A 20,161-nucleotide genomic window follows, 5' to 3' on the forward strand; every position below is an offset into this window, starting at 1 on the left:
TCTAATCCAGCCCCGTCTTCTCTCCTCTTTTATGTTGGGTGAGAGATGTATGAGCCATCTATTCTTCCAGAGTAGTTAGCAAACATGAGCATTTTATTGTCACTTGAGCTCGGGAAGGGGGCAAGGAAAAGCGACGAGCGAGGTATAGCAAAAAAAAATGGCATATATCCTCATAACCATACGGATACTGCATACTTCTCAGGAATCTTAGTGTAAAATTCACTGTCATCAGATATCAAATCGCACCATATTATGCGCTCATTTCACCACTCATTAAGGACACTGATTTTCTACTATATTTCGCTCCACCGACTAAGGGATGTTCGAGGTCTTTCTTTTTTGTTTTTTTTTCTTGTTTGTGTATTTTAAATTGTTAATCTGCTCCCTTTCTTCTCGTTAGCATTGTGTTACAAGTTTCTGGTTTTACACTCCTGACTGCTCCTCTGCTATTTAACTGCCTTGCAAGTTTACGCTAAACACTGTCACCCGGACGACAATCGTTAGGTATACCCGCCGTGGTGGCTCAGTGGTTGTGGTGCTCGGCTGCTGACCCGAAAGACACGGGTTCGATCCCAGCCGAGGCGGTCGAATTTAAATGGAGGCGGAATTCTAGAGGCCCGTGTACTGTGCGATATCAATGGACGTTAAAGAACCCCAAGTGGTCGGAATTATTCGGAACCCTTCACAACGGTATCCCTCATAGCCTGAAGCGCTTTGGGACAAACAAACAATCGATTAAGAACAGTAAAGAACGGCATGCGCTTAACTGTTCTTGTTGGTTTTCGCTAACTTTTTGCGAGTAAATCCAAGCAAGGCAGCTCTTGTAAAGTGCTGTTCCAACTAGCCCTAACCTGACCACTTTCTAACCACATTCACATACATCAGATTTCATTAAGCTTGAGCAGTTTTTATCGCTCAAAAAAGCAAATAAACCCCAACTGAAGTAAAATAACTGCAACGAATCGCTTCTTTAGAACAGCATGTTTAAACTATTGTTTCTGTATAGGTTGTTTGTAACAGGCAGCTTTGCATGGCAATGTGTGGTTTCAAAGATAACTAAAATATTGACTGTTTTGGATAAGGATTGCATAATATCTGCTTTATGTCTCGCTTCAGTGTCTGTTAACAGCTTGAGGAGTGCTGACAAATATTGTCTTAGGCAGGATCATGCCAACGAAAAAGAGGAATGGGGGATTCAAGAGGCTCTCAGTAGTACTAAGGCCGAAGTTTAGACTAGTTAGCTCAGATTCATAATAGTGGAAAACAACCCAAACTGGACGAGACACACAAGAAGGGAGACAGCGCATGTAGTAGTACGTAGGTTTCATTCGCGAATTGATCGCAGCCACTCCCTGGTCAATCCGCTCGCCAGTGAGATGGTGGCCAGCCAAGGCATCAGCCAGTCATAAATATACGTTACGGTAGAACAGTTTTATTTGAACGCACTAACTTAAGAGATAGCTGGTAAATCCAGTTAAGTAAAAAAGGTTAGAATCTGGTGGAAAATGCTTAAACTGTTTTTGAAAATATGCACTATTCGTCATCTAAAAGAGATGCGGAGGAAAGATTATGCGATTTCTGTTCTTGGCAAACATTAATTTGGCCGGTATTTTTTATTATGTTGATGCTTGTTTGGCAGCAAAAGAAGCCTTTATTGCTGAGAAGACTGAACTTGGAACTGTAACATAGTTTTCTTTCACTTTATTTAAACTCGAGACATCAAGGTATCAAGCCTCAGGGATCCGTGTTTACACAATTTTAGGGGTGCCATCATGGTTTACTTGGATAAAATGGCCGCTAGTGGCGACATCTGTGTTTCATATTTAGACATTTTTAAGCTTTCAAAAAGGTCTGCTCAGACTTAAACCAGCGAATTTGTCATTACAACGTGGTATCTTACCGATGCAGGTGCAGTTCAATGAGTCCTCACTTTCTCATTAAGGTGTATTGACATCTGCCATTGTAGTTCTATGTCGCTGCCATTATCACGTCTGGCAGTATCAAAGCGTACATGTGAAATCACTTTACTGCCATCTTTATGACGCATGTGTTATTGACATAACTGAAATTTCTCATAGTTAACAAGGCTATAAATATCTAGTACATCTAGCATTGTGTTTTACCTGCCGCTCACTGCAGATAAAGCATCATGTGGAGGGGACAAGACTGTTCATCAGCCAAGGTAGTTTTCTTTTTTTTGAGATTGTTACTCATAGCAAAAGCACTGTTTGCTCAGTAAAACGATTTTTCTGTTCTGTTCTTGTTACTTTTACTAGTGTTTTTCTTCTTCAGCGAGAAAATTGCACTCTAAGCCACGACTTGGCAATATGAGATTTTTTCCGCCACTTAGTTCTGAGGCCAAACAATTAATAGCGGGCAGATTCCTCCTTGTAGTTATTCTCTTAGAGAGCAATAGCTTCTTTTAGAGACTAATGGTTGTGGTAATGCTGTTATGCCCCGGACGACTAACCCTAAAGCGCGTTTAGACTTTTTTTTTTTTTTGTTCAGACTGCGCCTTCTGACAGCTGAAACCCTTGGAACGGCGAAATTGGAGCCTTTCTGCGAGAGATCCTCATTATCTAAGAGCGCAACGGAATCATTGTGCGAGTTGCTTACCGATTCGGCCGCAACTTTCGCGACTAAATGAATGCCAGAGACAATTCACTTTGCGCAGCGCGGTGGCGATAGCCCTCTAGCGAGCAAGCCGTGGCGCGTAGGTCCTCAGTCACGAACACAGGTGCCTCGGGTGCACAGATTTCGGCGGCCTTTGATACGCAAATCGGTGCGACTGAATTCGGCGTAAATTACCTCTCTTCTGCGCTCATTAGCATGCGCACGTGTTAAACCTTGCGCGACCTCTTTTGGGTTCCGGAGAGCTGGAGGAGAGGACGGTACGTTCACATTCGTGGAAGCTTTTTTGTGATTCACTCACGCTGATATATTCGCCTCTTACGAACGATTCCTCAAAGATTCCTCAAAGGCACCGATTATGTGCATATGCATTTGTGTTTAGGCTGTGGCTAGAGTTCCGTCCAGACGGAACTACAATTTGCGCTAGGGTTCCGTCTAGACGGAACTACAATTTGCGCTAAAGTTCCGTCCAGACGGAACTGTATCTGACACCATACAGTTCTGTCCAGCATTATCTGCCACAAGAGTTATGTCAAGACGGAATTAAAGCTGGCGTTAGGGATTGGGAAACCAGCTTGCTTGCAGACTTTTGCATGTCCATTTTAAAAAGTTGCAATCCTATTCCGCCTAATGTGTGACAGGATATTCTGCTGCATCATTTTATTTTCCAAGCAGTCAGTGAGAAATGGCAACAGAACGAGCTTTGGCTTGCGTTTGTTGGTGCGTTTGCATAATGCTTATTGACCGTTTGTGTACGTCTTAGTCTTTTTCGCGCTACGTCATCGTGCAGCGCAAATAGCGACAGGGCTTCACATCACTTCGCGAAGAGTTCCTGCACTATGCTTCTAGAAGTGTCATTTTCCCGATCCTGCATGCATGCACGGAAGTTATACCTTCGAGGATGTAACTAAACGCAATACGCGGACAGATATTTTGGTGCCGTATAAATGCATAGAGAGAACATCTGAATGCAGCTTTGTCAACTGGTTATTCCAGAGGCAAATAAATGCTTTATGTGGGCAGAAATCACCCATTTTGTATAGTATGGACAATACGGATATTAGACAGTTCTAGTTTTACGTGCGTAGAACCTTCACGCACGTAAACGTGAGCGTATGCTCGTGTCGCTTCGTACAGTTTTAGCTACACGTACGGGACGCAAACTGTGTATATCTGCCAGTATCTGTCATAGAACCTATAAAATGCACTAGCATGTTGTGCCGCGCCATCTAGTACAGATAAAGAAAACTAATTTTGTTTAGTCGAGCTGCTTGGAGCGGAGCCAGGCCAAGCCACAGTGCGGACGGTGAATACTTTCCCCCTTTCTTCTGACTGAGCAATTTCAGTCCACCGAACTGTATGATGCATGTTATCTTCAAAGGGGTTGCTTTCCTTCACGTCCCGCAACATCATTAAATCATCGCTTTTCGAGAAGCGAAGGCGCGCTGGTGTCCCACTCATGTTGACGACGTGCGCGTATGGAGGCAAAACGTGCACCTTTTTGCTTTTCCCGCTGACCGTGCCGAAGGTCTCGCGATATCCCGCGAGGTTTTGAGCTTCGCGTGGTCTCGCGAGACCGTCGGCACACTCATTGCTATGACGACCACAAACGCTTCTCCGTCAGGCTTAGGAGCTGCTGAAACGGATTTCTATCTGGAAAACAAAAGCTAGTTCTCACCTAAAACTTCATGCGAGAGCAAGGATAGACCAACTGAAGGCAAATACAGCAGTTTACAGCACGATACCACGTCGAGGGAATAGCGACGAAGCTGTTATCGTTGTGAAGCGGGCGGGCAGGGCGCCGCCATCTTGCCAACGTCACGCTGCACGCAAGCAAGCAACGTGACGGCCGCAACCAGGCCGCAACGCAAAGATCCGAATCTCACGTACGTCCGTGCGACCCACACAGACACTTCACGTTCTGCGCATGCGCACTGGTGACCCGTAAGCGCTCTACTTACGTGAAGCTTCTACGTACATGAAGCTAAAACTGTCTATTGTATGGACGGAACTCTAGCTGCAGTAAATATTCCGTCTGGACGGAACTGCAGCAGCAGCAAATGTTCCGTCTGGACGGAACGCTAGACACTCCGTTGTGTTTAAAGTGAATGCGTTCTTCCTTCATGCGGCAACTTTGTGACTACGGTTTCAGCGAAAGTTCTTACTGCACTAGCAGAACCGTCCTCTTTCAGCGAAAAGCCTTTGTCTGTCTGTGTGAAGCCTCAGGTGGCTGCATATCTGGGTGGGTGTCCTCCACCATTATCTAACTAGACCATCCACCTCCAACCTCCAAGAAGCCTCCACTTACCATCCACCTACCCACAAACACTCCAAGAATCTTGAGATATGAGAACTTGAAGAACACACCGACTGATAATAGCTTAATCGGCGGTGGCTATCGCGATAACGCCCACATCCATCTCCATTGTGAAATAGTGGAAGATATAAGAAAAAGGCGTTTATCATGGTTTCGCCCCCTAACCCTTTCGCCTTTTCAAACAATCTTTTTTATGAAGAGCTTGCGCTTGTAAACTCGGGGGCTTGGTTTCCCGTTTTCAAGAAACACAAACAGTTTAAACACACTTTCGCATCAGTTTTTAACGTTGAACACGTTTTGTCCAAAAAATTACGAGTATTAAACCTCGTGTTTTGGCTAATGATGTTCACATCCAATCGGCCTGCATGCGCGCACCTACCCATTCGCTCTGCATTTTACAGACCATTGGCCCGGCCATTGACCCGGCCATTGACAGGCCATTGGCCCGGCCTTCAGCCTACCATGAGGAATGAGTTGTTCTCCCTACTTTACTATTAGCATGACCGCATCAATTCCGACGCCCTTCTTCCCCAACTGCCCTTAATGAAAACGATATCAAGGATCGGAATACGCCTCCAGCCCTCTCCCCACTGCTTTACCCTACGATCTATATTAGCGCCCCCTGAAGAGCCCTTTGATATCGTTACGAAGCTGGTAATGAAAGTTGTTTACTCTGTTTGATTTCTATTTTTCCTGTTTTTCAAAAATGAAGACTAAGCTGTGGTTGACAATTTGCGTACGGAACCTGGGCATCATGTCACCTCATTTCAACGCTTCCTTGTCGTTAGCAGCCCAAACGTTGCTGGCCAAAAGCAATTAATCGAGAATCCACGTATTCTGTGTGCCTATTAGTACATAGGAGTGCTGCGTTCAGTGCTTAATCCCGGCTAATGAACGCCCACACGAGCAGTTCTGGTGTGGTTTTCTATGAATGTATTGCTCAAATCGCTCAATGATAAACTTTGGCGCCGCCGACCCTCGACCTACAGCGAGAGACGCTCTTGAAAATGGTCATTAGCATACCTACACAATAGTACTAAAAGTGTGAAGAAGCACAAGTGAATGCTTTTGGGATCATTAGATGAGGTGTGCCATAAAAACTTGGACGACGCTCTTCTTTTAGTCTGAATGTTTTCCTTCGTTCGACAGCCAACAAAGTAGGATGAAATGAGTCGCAAAATAAAAAAAAAACCTGCTGCCGAGGTTACAGAAACCATCACACCCGCAGCAACCGAAATAAACTAAACAGACTTGAGGCACTTGTTACTTTTTTGCATTTTACCGGTATTGATTCCTTCTGTTGCATGCCATTTGTCTACAGCTATAAGGCTTACACAACCCGAAAGAAATTGATTAACGCCGCCTCCACAACACACAATGGTCCACCCTTATAACTAACTTATCCACTTCCGCTACTTCCATATATCCATTTTACCGGCATATATACCTTCTATTGCATGCCAGCTGTCTACAGATAAGGCTTACACAACCCATGAGAAATTCATTAACGCCACCTCCGTAACACACAACAGTCTGCTCTTGTAACTAACTAACTTATCCGCTACCGCACCTCCGACCGCGCTTAGCGTCCCTGCCCTTTGGAAGCCTACGCCATACTCTTATGATCATTGTGTCACGTTTCTGGCAGTTCGTTAGTCTCTGCACGTCGACGAGTTTACGCGAAAGCGCGTCCATTCTACATAAATCACGGAGAACAGCTGGCCTCGGCCGACCCGCTAACAAAGCTCTCAATGGAATCGTTCATGCAGATACGGGTACATGACAAGTAACAGCAGGTGCATTTCCGTTCATTTACCGCATTCTTTGTTCGTCATTCCACAAGGGCAACCGTCGTAGGCGCAAAATGTAAATACAAGGAAGGACTCAGGAATAAGAAGGGTAAGAGGAGACCGAAATACGTGCTGTCAGTTCCTTTCCCCCGTGCCACTGACACAGTAGCCGAATAGAAAAAGTTAGAGCCCACGTTTCCCGCATAAGAGTAGGTGGGCAAATGATTACAAATTAGTCGGTGCTTGTGGTCGTTAATAGAGCCATTAGCGTAAATAGCGGGGTGAAAGGAAAGGCTTTCCTGTTATTCTATTCTCGAGACTGGCCCTAATGCTAAATGAAAGTGGGGAGAGTTTGTGCTCTAACACCTCCGTGCAAATCAAAATTGGGTCGTAGCAGTATGTCTTTAATTCTTCCTTCTTAGTAGGGTTTTTTTTGCTTTTCTATTTGACTCCAAGTTCTTCCGCGTGCTTCATTTTCTCGAGAAAGTAACAGAAGCTTCCTTTAGCGCGTTATGTCCAATAAGGACAAAAGGGACGCATTGAAATTAATATCAATAGTGAATTAATAAAACGAAATAAATGTGCGATTTCTTCTGTTTTATTTACCTGGCACTAGTTTCATGCCAGTCTTGAAATACTGTTGATGTTCAAAGTATATATCACATAAAAAGTTCAACATTAAGCTTAGGGCCAAATTTTTAAGCAAAGGTAAAATTTTAGTCAAAATAAAACATATTCGGTGTGCGGCTGAATTTCGAACTCCTTCTGCTGATCAATAATTCCACTTTTTTATGCCCATTGCTCGCACTGATATGTTGCTTAAAGCAGTTGCGTTTTTTTCTTAATAGTGTATGGATTGCATATGAAATATTTCCGAGGAGGAAAGCCAGAATAAGACCTTTTTTAGCTGTCTTGTAGAAACATTGTTGTGGCACATTACGCGAAGTCCCGGTGGCATCACGGAGAACATGTCGCTCATCGCAAATGAAATATTAACTTGTTTTAAACAGAGGAAATAAAGCTCTCTGTCGTGCTTCTAAAAGATAAATGGAATTCTACACTTTGATCTCTGCGCCAACAGCTGCCTTATAATAGCCACATAAAATCCCGTTTCCTAATATTGCGCCAGTTAGTGGTAATAAAGCTATGGATTATTTCCTCGGATCTGCTCCGAAGTGACTAGCATGATCGCAGTTCTCGCGAGCGAGTAGTATTAAGAGCTATAATAAGGGAGTAATTACTCACTGACATCCACCCGAGCGCAGCCAATCGGCTACGAAGGAAAGCTATACAGCTTTCTCAGAAACTTCGTAGTTAAAGAAAAATTCGTCCTGGTCCGGGCTTTGAACCCGGGACCACCGCTTCACCTGAGCAGTCGCTCTACCAATTGAGCTAACCGGGACTGCAAGCTTAAGATAGGGCGAGAGCGAATTGATCAATAACTCGAAGTGGGAACTGTGTTGGTCAAATGTTTAGGAGAATCCCCCAAGGTTTAGTATATTTGTAATAAGGGAGTAATTACTCATCGACATCCACCCGAGCGCAGCTATTCGGCTACAAAGTAAAGTCTCAGAAACTTCGTAGTTGAAGAAAAATTCGTCCTGGTCCGGGGTTCGAACCCGGGACCACCGCTTCACCGGAGCAGTCGCTCTACCAATTGAGCTAACCGGGACGGCAAGCTTAAGGTAGGGTGAGAGCGAATTGATCAATAACTCGAAGTGGGAACTGTGTTGGTCAAATGTTTAGGAGAATCCCCCAAGGTTTAGTATATTTGTAATAAGGGAGTAATTACTCATCGACATCCACCCGAGCGCAGCTATTCGGCTACAAAGTAAAGTCTCAGAAACTTCGTAGTTGAAGAAAAATTCGCTCTCGCCCTACCTTAATCTTGCCGTCCCGGTTAGCTCAATTGGTAGACCGACTGCTCCGGTGAAGAGGTGGTCCCGGGTTCGAACCCCGGACCAGGACGAATTTTTCTTTAACTACGAAGTTTCTGAGAAAGCTTTATAGTTTTCCATTGTAGCCGATTGGCTGCGCTCAGGTGGATGTCAATGAGTAATGAGTCCTTTATTACAAATCTACTCCACCGTGGGGGATTCCCCTAAACATTTGACCAACAGTAGTAAGAGCTGTAACTGAAGTAAGTTTAGGCAAAGTGTTTCCTGCGCAAACTGATTTATTCGCCGCACGCGACTAGATTCCGGCGATGAGGTTGATGCCGGCTTCCAGCTTTCGCCTCTTGAGCCCCAGCAGGCTGCTGATGGCATCTCCTATGCCAAAGAGGATGTTCTTATAGAAGTTGATGACGCCAAAGGCAAACCGTCGACACACGATGACCAGGTTCCCGATCACGTTGCGGTAGAAGTTGTAGATGTTGTCCAAGACTCCGTGTGCTTGTCGCCGGTCGCGAATTTCACCCGACGCGATGCCACTGATGAAGGTTTGCAGCTTCTTTTCGCCCAGGTCGTTCCTGCGTTAAGGGTACGAGTTAGGGTGAAATTCAGAACGCGGAAATTAGTGATTAGTTTCTTCCCATTTCTGATTTATTGCCCTAGTTACGTATTGCGTTATTGCATCGGAGTTTTTGCATACTGTTGCTGTATTGAGGCGAAAGCCTTTAATGCCTCATTGTTGTCGACCGAAGGTTGCCAGCAGAGGTGTCACGCTTTTCGGTTGGTCGAAATGGTTATGACGTCAGAGTGCGCGAATTCGTAGTAATGAGGTCACCCACGGATGCCTGACTCCCCCTTTTGGAGCACACGACAGCTAATAAAATAGATGTGGTCCGCTCCGACAGGGGGCGTAAGGCGTCCGTGCGTGACCCCATCACATACATCATTACTGCGATCAGAGCCATGGATACAACCGAACTCATCGAAGCAGAGTCGTGCTAAGGAAGCAGTCTAAGTCGGCAGTCAAAATGTGTAGTTGTAATGTGTAGTCAAAGTGTGTAGTCAAATAAAGGAATAGTACAGCCCAAACAGTCTCGCAGTCAATGCCAAACAGTGCGCCAGGGAAGGCTTTCGCCTTGCAGAACTTTAGAGAGCCAAAGTGCCGCCTGAATTTTTTCTTCTCTTCAATGTTAATACTATGCGAATGAGTATCTGTACTTTCCTCGCCGTATATTTTTTTCATGAAATATACTTCGCTGTTATTCTCCCGTCGGTCCCATTAAAGTATTTGAACCTTGAAACCTTTATCTGCACATCGTTATGTACGTACTTATTCCTTCCAATCAAGGAATCCTTGTTTTATTTCAAGCTCATTCACAACTTATTCATTGTTTCGTGCTGTTCCAGAATTTGGAACTGCTGCTTACAGAAATGGGAAGATGGAGGGGTAGTAGTGTTCGTTTCATGCCAAAGAGCTGTATATCGTTATATAAACATGAATTATTTATACGTGGGACACTTATAATGTTTTATTTGTAGTGGAGAAGTGATTCTGGCCTTCTTTATATACGTATTGTTTTCTCAAAGAGATTGGAAGAAAAGACTATAACGCCTCGGTTGCTTTACTTCCTGCAAAAGTTTCACTTGTAACGGAGTCAAGGTTTTTTATTCTAAAAACAAAATTACCGCATGTGACTTATGTAGAAATTATACGCTATTTTGAATGAGTGCATGGGACAAGCAGGCTAATTCTTTACTTCGTAGCCGTGTAACTAATTCGCTGAAATAGCCACTCAACAAATAGTATGCTGAAGGTGCACAAATCTAAAATTGGGAACTTGTAGTGTCAATAGAAACCATAATCCGCAAGATTAACAAGAAGCAGCGTTATTCTGAAAGTATTTTTTCCACGCACTGAAGGGAGCCCACGGAACCACCAAGAGGCCAAACAGTGAAGACATTATCACTTCTTATAGGCTTATCACTAATGCCGCTGTGCGATCTTGGACAACACGCCACGTCAGAGGCCTTCAGACGTAACAGAAGCTCTGACCTGACTTTTTTTATATTTACTTGTTGTGATACCCACCGTGCCAAATAATGAAATATGCAGTGCGGGGTTCAACGCAACTTATATGTGAAAGGTAATACCAAAAAGTAGTAATACTAACAATGCAAGCGTGACAAATACTGCAGTACAAGCCATAAACAACATGGAGTTTACAGGGAGGTTGCGACTGATTCACGCGACATAATTAAATCAGCTTCCCAACAGGCTATTCCAATCCCGCATAGACTTTGGAAAATAAATACTTTTGCATCTTATATGCGTTCAGGTTTAAGGAAGTTTAGGTCCCCTTTAAAACAGTGCAGGGCATTTTTTGCGTGCAGCTATTTGCATTTAGCTTTTAAACTCAAAGTTTTACTCTTTACATTCAGCTTCAGCTATTTTTCAGTTATTTATTGAGCCTACATGCGTACAAATTTCATTGTACATCATTAAGTGTTATGTGTGTATGTTTACAACAAGCTAAAAAATAATTGTTTCATCTCGCGTGGCGTAGCAGAAATAGTAACAGCCCGTAATGAGAGGTATTTGTGTCTATGGAGCACTGCTTAAATGATTCTAGAAACAATAACGGCTCTGTACATGAAAGGGCTGTACACGAAACGACGCAAGTTTTTTTTTATGCTCTGAAAAGGTACGAAAGCTTCATTCGGAAGGCACCATCCCCGTAGAAGGGTTGTTGGGTGTGACGGCCTGAAGGTTTATTTGCAACAAGATGTCAGTATGGTAAGTCGTGAGTAGACCTATACGTCTGTTTCTCGCACTCTGCTGTCCACGTTGCTCGAAATCAGATGAAAGCTTCCAGAGGCCATAACTGCGATGTTTTTAAATCGTATTTAAAAATTTAATATCACCGATTGTATGTTTGTTGCCACCGAGTAATGTCAACTTTTTCACGATTAAAGTACTGGGAAGAAGGACGCTTCGTGGAAACATCGACGTCCCACTTGCTTCCAGCACCCAAGCAAGGTGCAAGAAACCGTGTAGTTCAGCAGGTGAGACTCACTTGACGCGTAGCTGATTGATTCGCACATCCAGCTGGCGGAGTCGCCTCTCGGCCTTGACGCGACGGACCTGCCCGATCCCTTTGACGCTGACCAACTCCTGGCGGATGGCGTCTCGGATGGCCGTCAGGTTTCGCTCCATGTCTCGGCCCTCGTGCATCGCTATTTCAATGTTGCGGATGATCGGGGCCTCGTCCCGAAGGATCTGCAACATTGATTCCATGCTATTTGGTGGTTGCACAATTTGCCGGCTCGGTAAAGCGTAGGCTTGGTTGATGGGGCCGTGATGTTACTCGTCCAGGAGAAAGTAGCTCCAGTACGGCTTAAAACAAGTTTATTTGATTGATTGATTGATTGATTGATTGATTGATTGATTGATTGATTGATTGATTGATTGATTGATTGATTGATTGATTGATTGATTGATTGATTGATTGATTGATTGATTGATTGATTGATTGATTGATTGATTGATTGATTGATTTGGTTTATTGGGGTTTAACGTCCCGAAGCAACTTAGGCTATGAGGGACGCCGTAGTGAAGGGCTCCGGGAATTTCGACCACCTGGGGTTCTTTAACGTGCACTGACATCGCACAGTACACGGGCCTCTAGAATTTCGCCTTCATCGAAATTCAGCCGCCGCGGCCGGGATCGACCCCGCGTCTTTCGAGTCAGCAGCCGAGCACCATAGCCACTGAGCTGCCGCGGCGGGGGATTGATTGATTGATTGATTGATTGATTGATTGATTGATTGATTGATTGATTGATTGATTGATTGATTGATTGATTGATTGATTGATTGATTGATTGATTGATTGATTGATTGGCTCTCGCGCTTATTCCGTGCAGATAAACCGCTTGATTTGGCGGGGATATAGCTTTTCATCTCTGTCGTCATTCAGCTCTAAAATCTCGTCTAACTTACGCGCCAGGAATTTTACCTACTGTCTAAGTTTGAAGCTGCGCAGGCTTTCTTTTCCTCCGTGCATGAGCCCAGAAATTAAGGGGAGTGTCAATTTTAGCTGAAGATTAAGTTCACTCTGTACTATAAAGAATGAAAGGAAATTCTTCAGTCTAGCTTCAACGATTTAAACAAAACTAAGGCTCTCAAGAATTCTGGACTCTGAACAAGGAGAGTAATTGTGTTGGGGAATAGGCTTATTGAAAAAAGACAAACGAATACACCTTCATCCTTGGCTAATGTCATCGCGCATAACATCAATAACAAAATATGCAGCCGGTTAACTACGAGAGAAATGGACAAGCCTCCACGGATAAAATCACAATGCACATACAAAACTGCAGTATTAGGTCGTGCAGCAATCATAATCTTGTAACTATTTATTGCTACAGACAGCTGTGCTGCGATAATAAATTTGTTTTAGCGTCAACAAACATGTGGTGTATTTTCTCAAGACAAACGTCGCTTTTAATGCGCTTGAAGTGCTGGAAGACAAACTCTTTTTCTTGTCTGTGATCTGGCATACTTATTGAGTATTATTTGACGTCGAAGTACTGGCGAAACTTTAGTTTGTTTTCTAACTTCTCCGTCTGGAAGGGCCGCTATGAGCTATTAAGCTGCAGAAAAGGTTTAATCAAGCTTTATAGCACGTTGACCACAACAAGAATAACGTTGATTCCTGCATTTTAGCCGCCACGGTGGCTCAGTGGTTATGGTGCTCGGCTCCTGATCCGAAAGACGCGGGTTCGATTCTTACTGCACCGGTTTAATTTCTATGGAGGCGAGATTCTAGAGGCCCGTGCACTGTGCGATGTCAGTGCACGTTAAAGAACCCCAGGTGGTCGAAATTTCAGGAGTCCTTCACTACGGCGTCGCTCATAGCCTGAGTCGTTTTAGGGCGTTAAACCCTAGAAACCAAAACAATTCCTACTTTTTTAAAATTATTCAGAACTGTCCTCACTTGACACTTCCTAGTGCCGAAAACCAAGCGACCAATAACTACTACTCTACGAAAGTATGTTCACACGTTTCATCATCCGATGTAGTTACGAAGAAGTAGGTATTGCAGTCGGGCTTTCAGACCACATGCTCTATAAAAAGAATCATGTGATGCACTCGCTGTTAAAAATCCCCACTTTAGAAGAACAGGTCACCCTTCGCGTGACAATGTAAACCCACTAAGATTTAGGAGCAATGCGGCATGACCCAGCGCTAAGGTTGAAAGAAGAGTCAGCATGCAGTGACCCCTTGCACATGGAGTCAGCCCTCCTCTCTGCTCGAGAGGATAAGCATTCGTCGACAGCGCCAAAGGTTGCTTGGCTCTCGAGTATCGGAGTTCAAACAGAGCAAAAGGAAAATCGAGCATACCTGTGCCCCCATACTGTTCTGCGCGAGGCTGTCGAATCTTCGTTGCTGCATTGGTTCAATTTGATCGTTTCCATCCGCCAGTATAGAGTTTCTGAGCTGCTCCGGTTGGTCCTCTGCATATAAAAAGAAGCAAATTCACAACGTAAGTTATTACTATTAGTTGCTGTGAAAAAGGCAATGATGGTTCAGCAAGGTCGACTGATTTATAACAACGCGAGGCGTCATTCCTAACTAGATTATAAAGACTCTTTCAAAATCAAAAAAACTTCTGAAAATATTTGTTTTTTGCCCAGATAACCCTACAGATGAACCCAGAAAGGCCACAACGGTACAGACGGAAGCGACTTGAAGCCAAACAACTTTTTAACAGGTGGTCAGCTATTACTGCGCAAGTATAAGTGGAAGAATAATGCTTTCCGAATTCGTTTTCGCGAAACTCGAAACATATCAATGCGTTTTCAAATATCTCATGCCAAAGAGGAAATAATTTTAGCTCGTGAGTAAAAAATATGTGATTTTCTATATATTTGTCTCACCTGTACTCTCTACTGCTTGCAAATCACCATATCACTGACGTGAGTCCAGCCAGCAAGCGCATCATGGCGATTCGTAAATTATCGTTTTTTTTTTCATGTTTCCGACTGCAGTCGCAATGTTTAACCACACGGTCCAAGTTTGTTTTCATTGGAATAGTGTGCTATATTTTATTTTTCAAATATCTGCAAAACTAAGTGAACGCCTCAACAAACAACGTATCCGACGAAAGTGGAAGCCTGTAACAAATTGCACGAGAGTCTTCGTTTTACGAATTGAAGCACACTGCGCGCTTATTCCATTGTATTGAAGTAATTAAGGTATGCCAAGTTTAGAAATTGCAAGGCTTGTTTCCGTGCTTTCTTTTAGCTAATTGAATCTGGCGTCATGATAGTATTTAGGTGAAAGACGTTTCTTTCATATAATGCTACTATGTCAGTTGCTTCCTTTTATCACCACGGGATGGTTTGCAGTTAAGAGCGGTATTACGAGGCTGACAAGTTTGTTTCTTTTTTTCCTCTCACCTGACAACTGGGCTTGCGAAGAAGTCACTGCAGTGAAGAAAATAAGCGTGACGGACCATCTTCCAATCTTGAGCAACGGCATCACTGCAGTTTTCCGTCGATGTCTTCGAAGTAATTTTCCTCGCGTGCTTGAGAGCGCAGTGCACTTCGCTGTCCTCAATTTTATTCTCCAAAATGCCTCTTCAGTTCACCTCTGCGCTTCAATTTTCATTCGGGCAATTTTCGCGTTCATGAATTAGAGAAGATTAGATTTAAGGCGAGTGTGTGACGGAGGCGGGCTGAATTACGATGAATCTGAGGACCTAAAATGGAGGCCGTAACAGCGAATCATGAAGCGCAGCGGAAGTTCGAACTGAGCCTCATCCAATGAGGTGACAGAACGTATTTCACCGTAGTATTACTTCGCCACAGCGGGTGGACGCATTTTGTTTAGCTTTCCTCATCACTGTCATCTCCTACATAACATCTTGTTCAAGACGTTTACACCCAAGGAACTCACAAGCATTGTGTGGTTCGTGCCAGGAGAATGCTAGAGCGTGGAACTATTTTTTTGCTCGGAAGAGAAGAAGTAGTGGTCGTTGTTCAATCATCCGTCATTGAACTGCACACATTTGGAGAGAGAGGCATGCCCTATACGTGACAGAAAGCGTGTTTTTCTGACCGTATAAATCAACGGAAATGTTTGTAGTCCACAGGTCTTCTCGCCGAAGAAATAAATACACAGCAAAAAAGCAACAAAGCATAAACATATCACCGAAAAAAAAAGAAGCAGATTGACCACCGGAAGCCCAGCAGCTGTTGGTTTTCCTCGAACTGGCGAGAGGCTCACAAGTCTAGAGTACAAGAACTGTGTCGTGCTCAAATCAGGGGTAACGAGCACAGCTGTCGCGAAAAAAAAAGAACCAGTTGCTAGTGCCATCTTTTCTTCTGCTTTCCACCTTGAGGCGGGTCTGTGCGCGGTAAGCGTGTGAGTCGTTCTGAATAACAACGGTTCAATTAGCCGATCTGAGCCCTAAAACGTGCTAGACTTTCTAGAAGCAATGGGCTCAATTAGCATGTAATGTGTTTGCGTGAAGAGTTCTCTTTATTCCTTTCTTCCTTGCGTAGCTTTCTTACTGTCGTTCATTATCATTCCCAACTATATCATGCTAAAGCGATGCCGCTCAGCAAATATCGGCCTAATTTGAGATTATCTGGCGCCTATTTCGTTGCTATTCCTTCTTTTTATTAATTATTTTCCGTGTTAACCGCTGGCGCGCCCAGCCTTCGATAGAGGAGCCGGAAAATGGCATCATTCAATATTTATCAACCATAACCTATTAGGCTGTAGTTATCGATGATATCCTGGTGAACAAGAATGAACACGGGAAAGTGTTTTTACGAAAGTTGACCGCTATCTTTTCCTCTTTTTGCTTCCTAATCGTATATCAGCCGCAAATATTTATTACCAGGCTATCACTTAACCTTCTTGTACACCAATCACACTAGTAGCTTCAAAAAATAAGGTTTTAAATTAAAATGATCCTATGGGCAACATTAGAAGTTATGAAACAAAGCATAGCCAGGCATTTCTCTCGAGTGGTCGCGGATTCTATTAAATAATTTTCTCGACAACCAAAAAGGCTTTGAAAACAGTGTCAAATACAGGAAGAGATGCACTTATAGTAAACGCTATATGTGGTGTTCTCTCCGAACTTCTTGGAGCGCACTGAAACTAATGCGTCTTCAACGTCTCGTTCTCTTCAACGTCTCTGGAGGAAACTTCAGACGCCTTCATTTTTTCTCTGGAAACTGTTGAACGTTTCTTGCAGGGTTTAGTCATGCTTTCTCGTCATCTCTTCTAGTCTTTTCAGAAAGGTACACTGCTATACAATGGCGCTGTCATCGGCAACGCCAGATGTGCTTGGTTTTATACAAGGTGTTTCACCGGTCTACACAATTTTTAAAAATAGCTTCTTGAGTAACAAAAGCACTTTTATCGACATAGCATTATCATTGGCGTAGTGCAACAGAATACTACTAAGACGTGTTAACTAGCATGCTGGTTAACTAATATTGAATAGTTAACTTTTTAACTATTGCTGTTAGGTTCCTTAATTATTGAGGCGTGTAGCCTACCGTAAGTAATATGTGAAGTCGGGCTAGAAGGCGGCGACCCGACCCTGTCTTTGTGAGACGAGTGTATTGGTTGTTGAGGTGGGCCTCCCGAAGCTCCCTGAAAGTGTTCACCATCCCCAGTGCCAACAGGTGACTGGTAGAGGTAGAGACCAGGAGGTCCAGCGCTAGTTTCATGATTTTGCGGAGGATGACCTCGAGGGCATCCTCCTCCTGTTTCCGCAGGTGGAGGTAGGGAGTCGAATACAAGATTCGACTGGTCACGAATGCGTTCGGCAGCCGCAAGGCGTCTTTGCATCGTAACCCACCGCGCTTGTTGGAAACCCGGCGGACCATGCGGCCCACCAGGTCCCCCACCTGCCGGAGCTTGGCGAGTGTTGTGTCGCAGCGTCGCTGATTGTTTGTGCAGACGTAAACTCACATGACAGCGAGACTACTATAAGGAAAAATTTGGTTTTAAATTGCTCTGTCATGTTTTAGAGCACCCCAGCTAGGTATTTGTTACTTTGGGAAAGGAGCTTTCGATTTCCGAAAAAAAATGTCGATAAAAGTTAGTAAACGGTCCCCTTAAGCGCAAGACGCTCCTCCTGTCCACTTCACTGCCTTCCGGCATTGTGCTGCGGGTAGAGGAGAACTCACGGGCGAATATCGACCTCGTCTCTGAGTGAACAAGAGAGAGAGAGAGAGAGAGGGAAAGGCAGGGATGTTAACCAGAAAGGATTCCGGTTGGCTACCCTGCACAGGGGAAGGGAATGAGGGGAATTAAAGAGGAAAGAGAGAAGTAACGGGAAATAATCACAGTCTGTCAATTAAGGCAGTCGCTCTCAAAAAGCGAAAGAGTGCCTTGTAAGCCTTGATGGCAGTTGACTGTTGTACGTGGCCACGGACCGAGGATCTTGGCCTCTGTGAAAGGGCGAGGGTCCAGACGGTCCAAAGCACATCGCAGCTTATGTCTTTCGGCTACAAAGGCAGGGCACTCACACAAGATATGGGTGATTGTCTCATCACAGGCGCAGTTCACACAAGAAGGGCTGTCGGCCATCGCGATCCGGAAAGCATACTTATTCGTGAAGGCAACACCGAGCCATAGACGACACAGTAGTGTTGCTTCACGACGCGCTACATTACACGGAAGACGGAGGCGCAGTCCAGGGTCCAAAGTCCTGAGGCGACGGTTGCACAACTCACCAGAGTTCCACGCTGAAAGTGTGAGCTCCAGCCTCAAAGAACGAAGCCCACACGCTGCGTCAGCTCTCGTTACGGGGATATTAACGGGGATTCCATCATTGTGGGCAGAACTGGCAGCTTCGTCAGCCTGCTGATTGCCATGAATGCCGCAGTGGCCCGGCAGCCACTGGAAAATTATGTTATGTCCTTTCAATGTGGCGTCATGGTAGAGCTTGCGGATTTCGGCAACGAGTTGTTCGTGTGACCCACGGCGTAGTGCAGTTTGCAGGCCTTGAAGGGCTGCTTTAGAGTCGGTGAAAACTGTCCAGTCATCTGCAGATTCCTGACTAATGAACTGAACTGCAGCCCGTAGGGCAGCTAGTTCTGCACCAGTTGAAGAGGTGAGATAGGTAGTCCTCACCTTCATTAAAATAGACCTGGCCGGTATCACCACAGACCCAGCAGAGCTTGTTGAGGTCACTGAGCCATCTGTGTAGACATGTATGCGGTGTTTATGGTTAAAATGCAAATGATGCAGTGTCAGTTGCTTGAGAGCAGGCAATGATAAATCAGATTTCTTATTAATTCCAGGAATAGATAGGTGCACCCGGGGTTCATGGAGACTCCATACGGGTGAGCATGATCTTGATGGGTGGGCGAACTGCGAAGGAAGATAGGCACGGTGAGCTTGAATTACATTTGCAAATGCAGTATGTGGTCTGAGTACGGGAAGAGCTGCAAGATGATGACTCGGAACTCGCGTGAGGTGCCGAATGTGTGTTCTCATGGTTTCAACAGCAATGTATGAAGTAACAGGATGCTCCCCAGCGACAAGAATAGTGGCTGCCGTTGAGGCACATTTAGGTAGCCCAAGGCAGATTCGTAGAGCTTGCGCTTGAACACTTTGAAGTGTCTGAAGGTTTGTCTTTCTGATATTGTTTAAAATGGGAAAGCTATACCGCATGTATCCCAGGAACAGCGAACGGTACAGTTGAAGCATCGAGCGTACAGATTCACCCCAGGACTTTCCCCCGAGGAAGGAGAGAATATGAACAATCGCTGTCAGTTTCTTTCGCATGTCGTAAAGATGGGGACTCCACGAGAGGTTCCTATCGATAACAACGCCAAGGAAGCGATGGTTTTTCTCATAGGGAATGGCGTTGCCATTAATATATAAGGGGTAACTTGTCATTTTTTTTCGCGTGAACGCCACGAGGGAACACTTCTCGGTTGAAATATTTAGGCCCTGCTGACGAAGGTATAACGTCAGTATCGTTGCCGCCTTTTGTAGTCTCGCACGAACTTGGGGACGGGTCACGCTTGATGCCCAAATACAGATATCATCGGCGTATATTCAGATCTGGACTGATTGTGGCAATGAGTCAACCAGGCCGACGAGAGCTATGTTGAAAAGAGTTGGGCTCAGCACTCCACCCTGCGGGACTCCGCGCGAATTTAGATGCGAAGAGGTTGGTCCGTCTTCAGTCTGGACAAAACACGACCTCCCTGACAAATAGCTGCGTATCCAGCTGAACATGCGGCCTCCAATCTGAGCAGCTTCTAATACGTCCAAAATGGCCTGATGCGTTACGTTGTCGTAGGCGCCCTTGATGTCGAAGAATAAAAATACCTTATTCCTGATACCTTATTCCATACCTTATTCCTTATTCCAGAGATGCCTTATTACATTTTGTGTTGGTAGTTCCCTACTTAAAATTTCCATAAGGCGAGTTCCATAACTCAATATATTTCCATATTGATTGTATTTCCACAAGACGTGTCCCATAA

The 20,161-nt window shown here is 44.5% G+C and overlaps 1 protein-coding gene across 1 annotated transcript; it reads right to left on the reverse strand.

Moving 5' to 3' along the window:
* Positions 1 to 8,931: 8,931 nt before the first annotated feature.
* On the reverse strand, positions 8,932 to 15,173 carry LOC149335876 (uncharacterized). The gene is made up of 4 exons (XM_089554579.1): positions 15,092 to 15,173; positions 14,034 to 14,146; positions 11,705 to 11,907; positions 8,932 to 9,208 (listed from the first exon to the last, which is right to left on the reverse strand). The coding sequence occupies exons 1-4, from the start codon at positions 15,171 to 15,173 to the stop codon at positions 8,932 to 8,934; spliced, it is 675 nt and encodes a 224-aa protein (XP_089410705.1).
* Positions 15,174 to 20,161: the final 4,988 nt, after the last annotated feature.

Source organism: Amblyomma mixtum, chromosome 7 (assembly GCF_055824585.1).
Source record: "Amblyomma mixtum isolate Tamu chromosome 7, ASM5582458v1, whole genome shotgun sequence".
NCBI classification, from domain to species: domain Eukaryota; kingdom Metazoa; phylum Arthropoda; class Arachnida; order Ixodida; family Ixodidae; genus Amblyomma; species Amblyomma mixtum.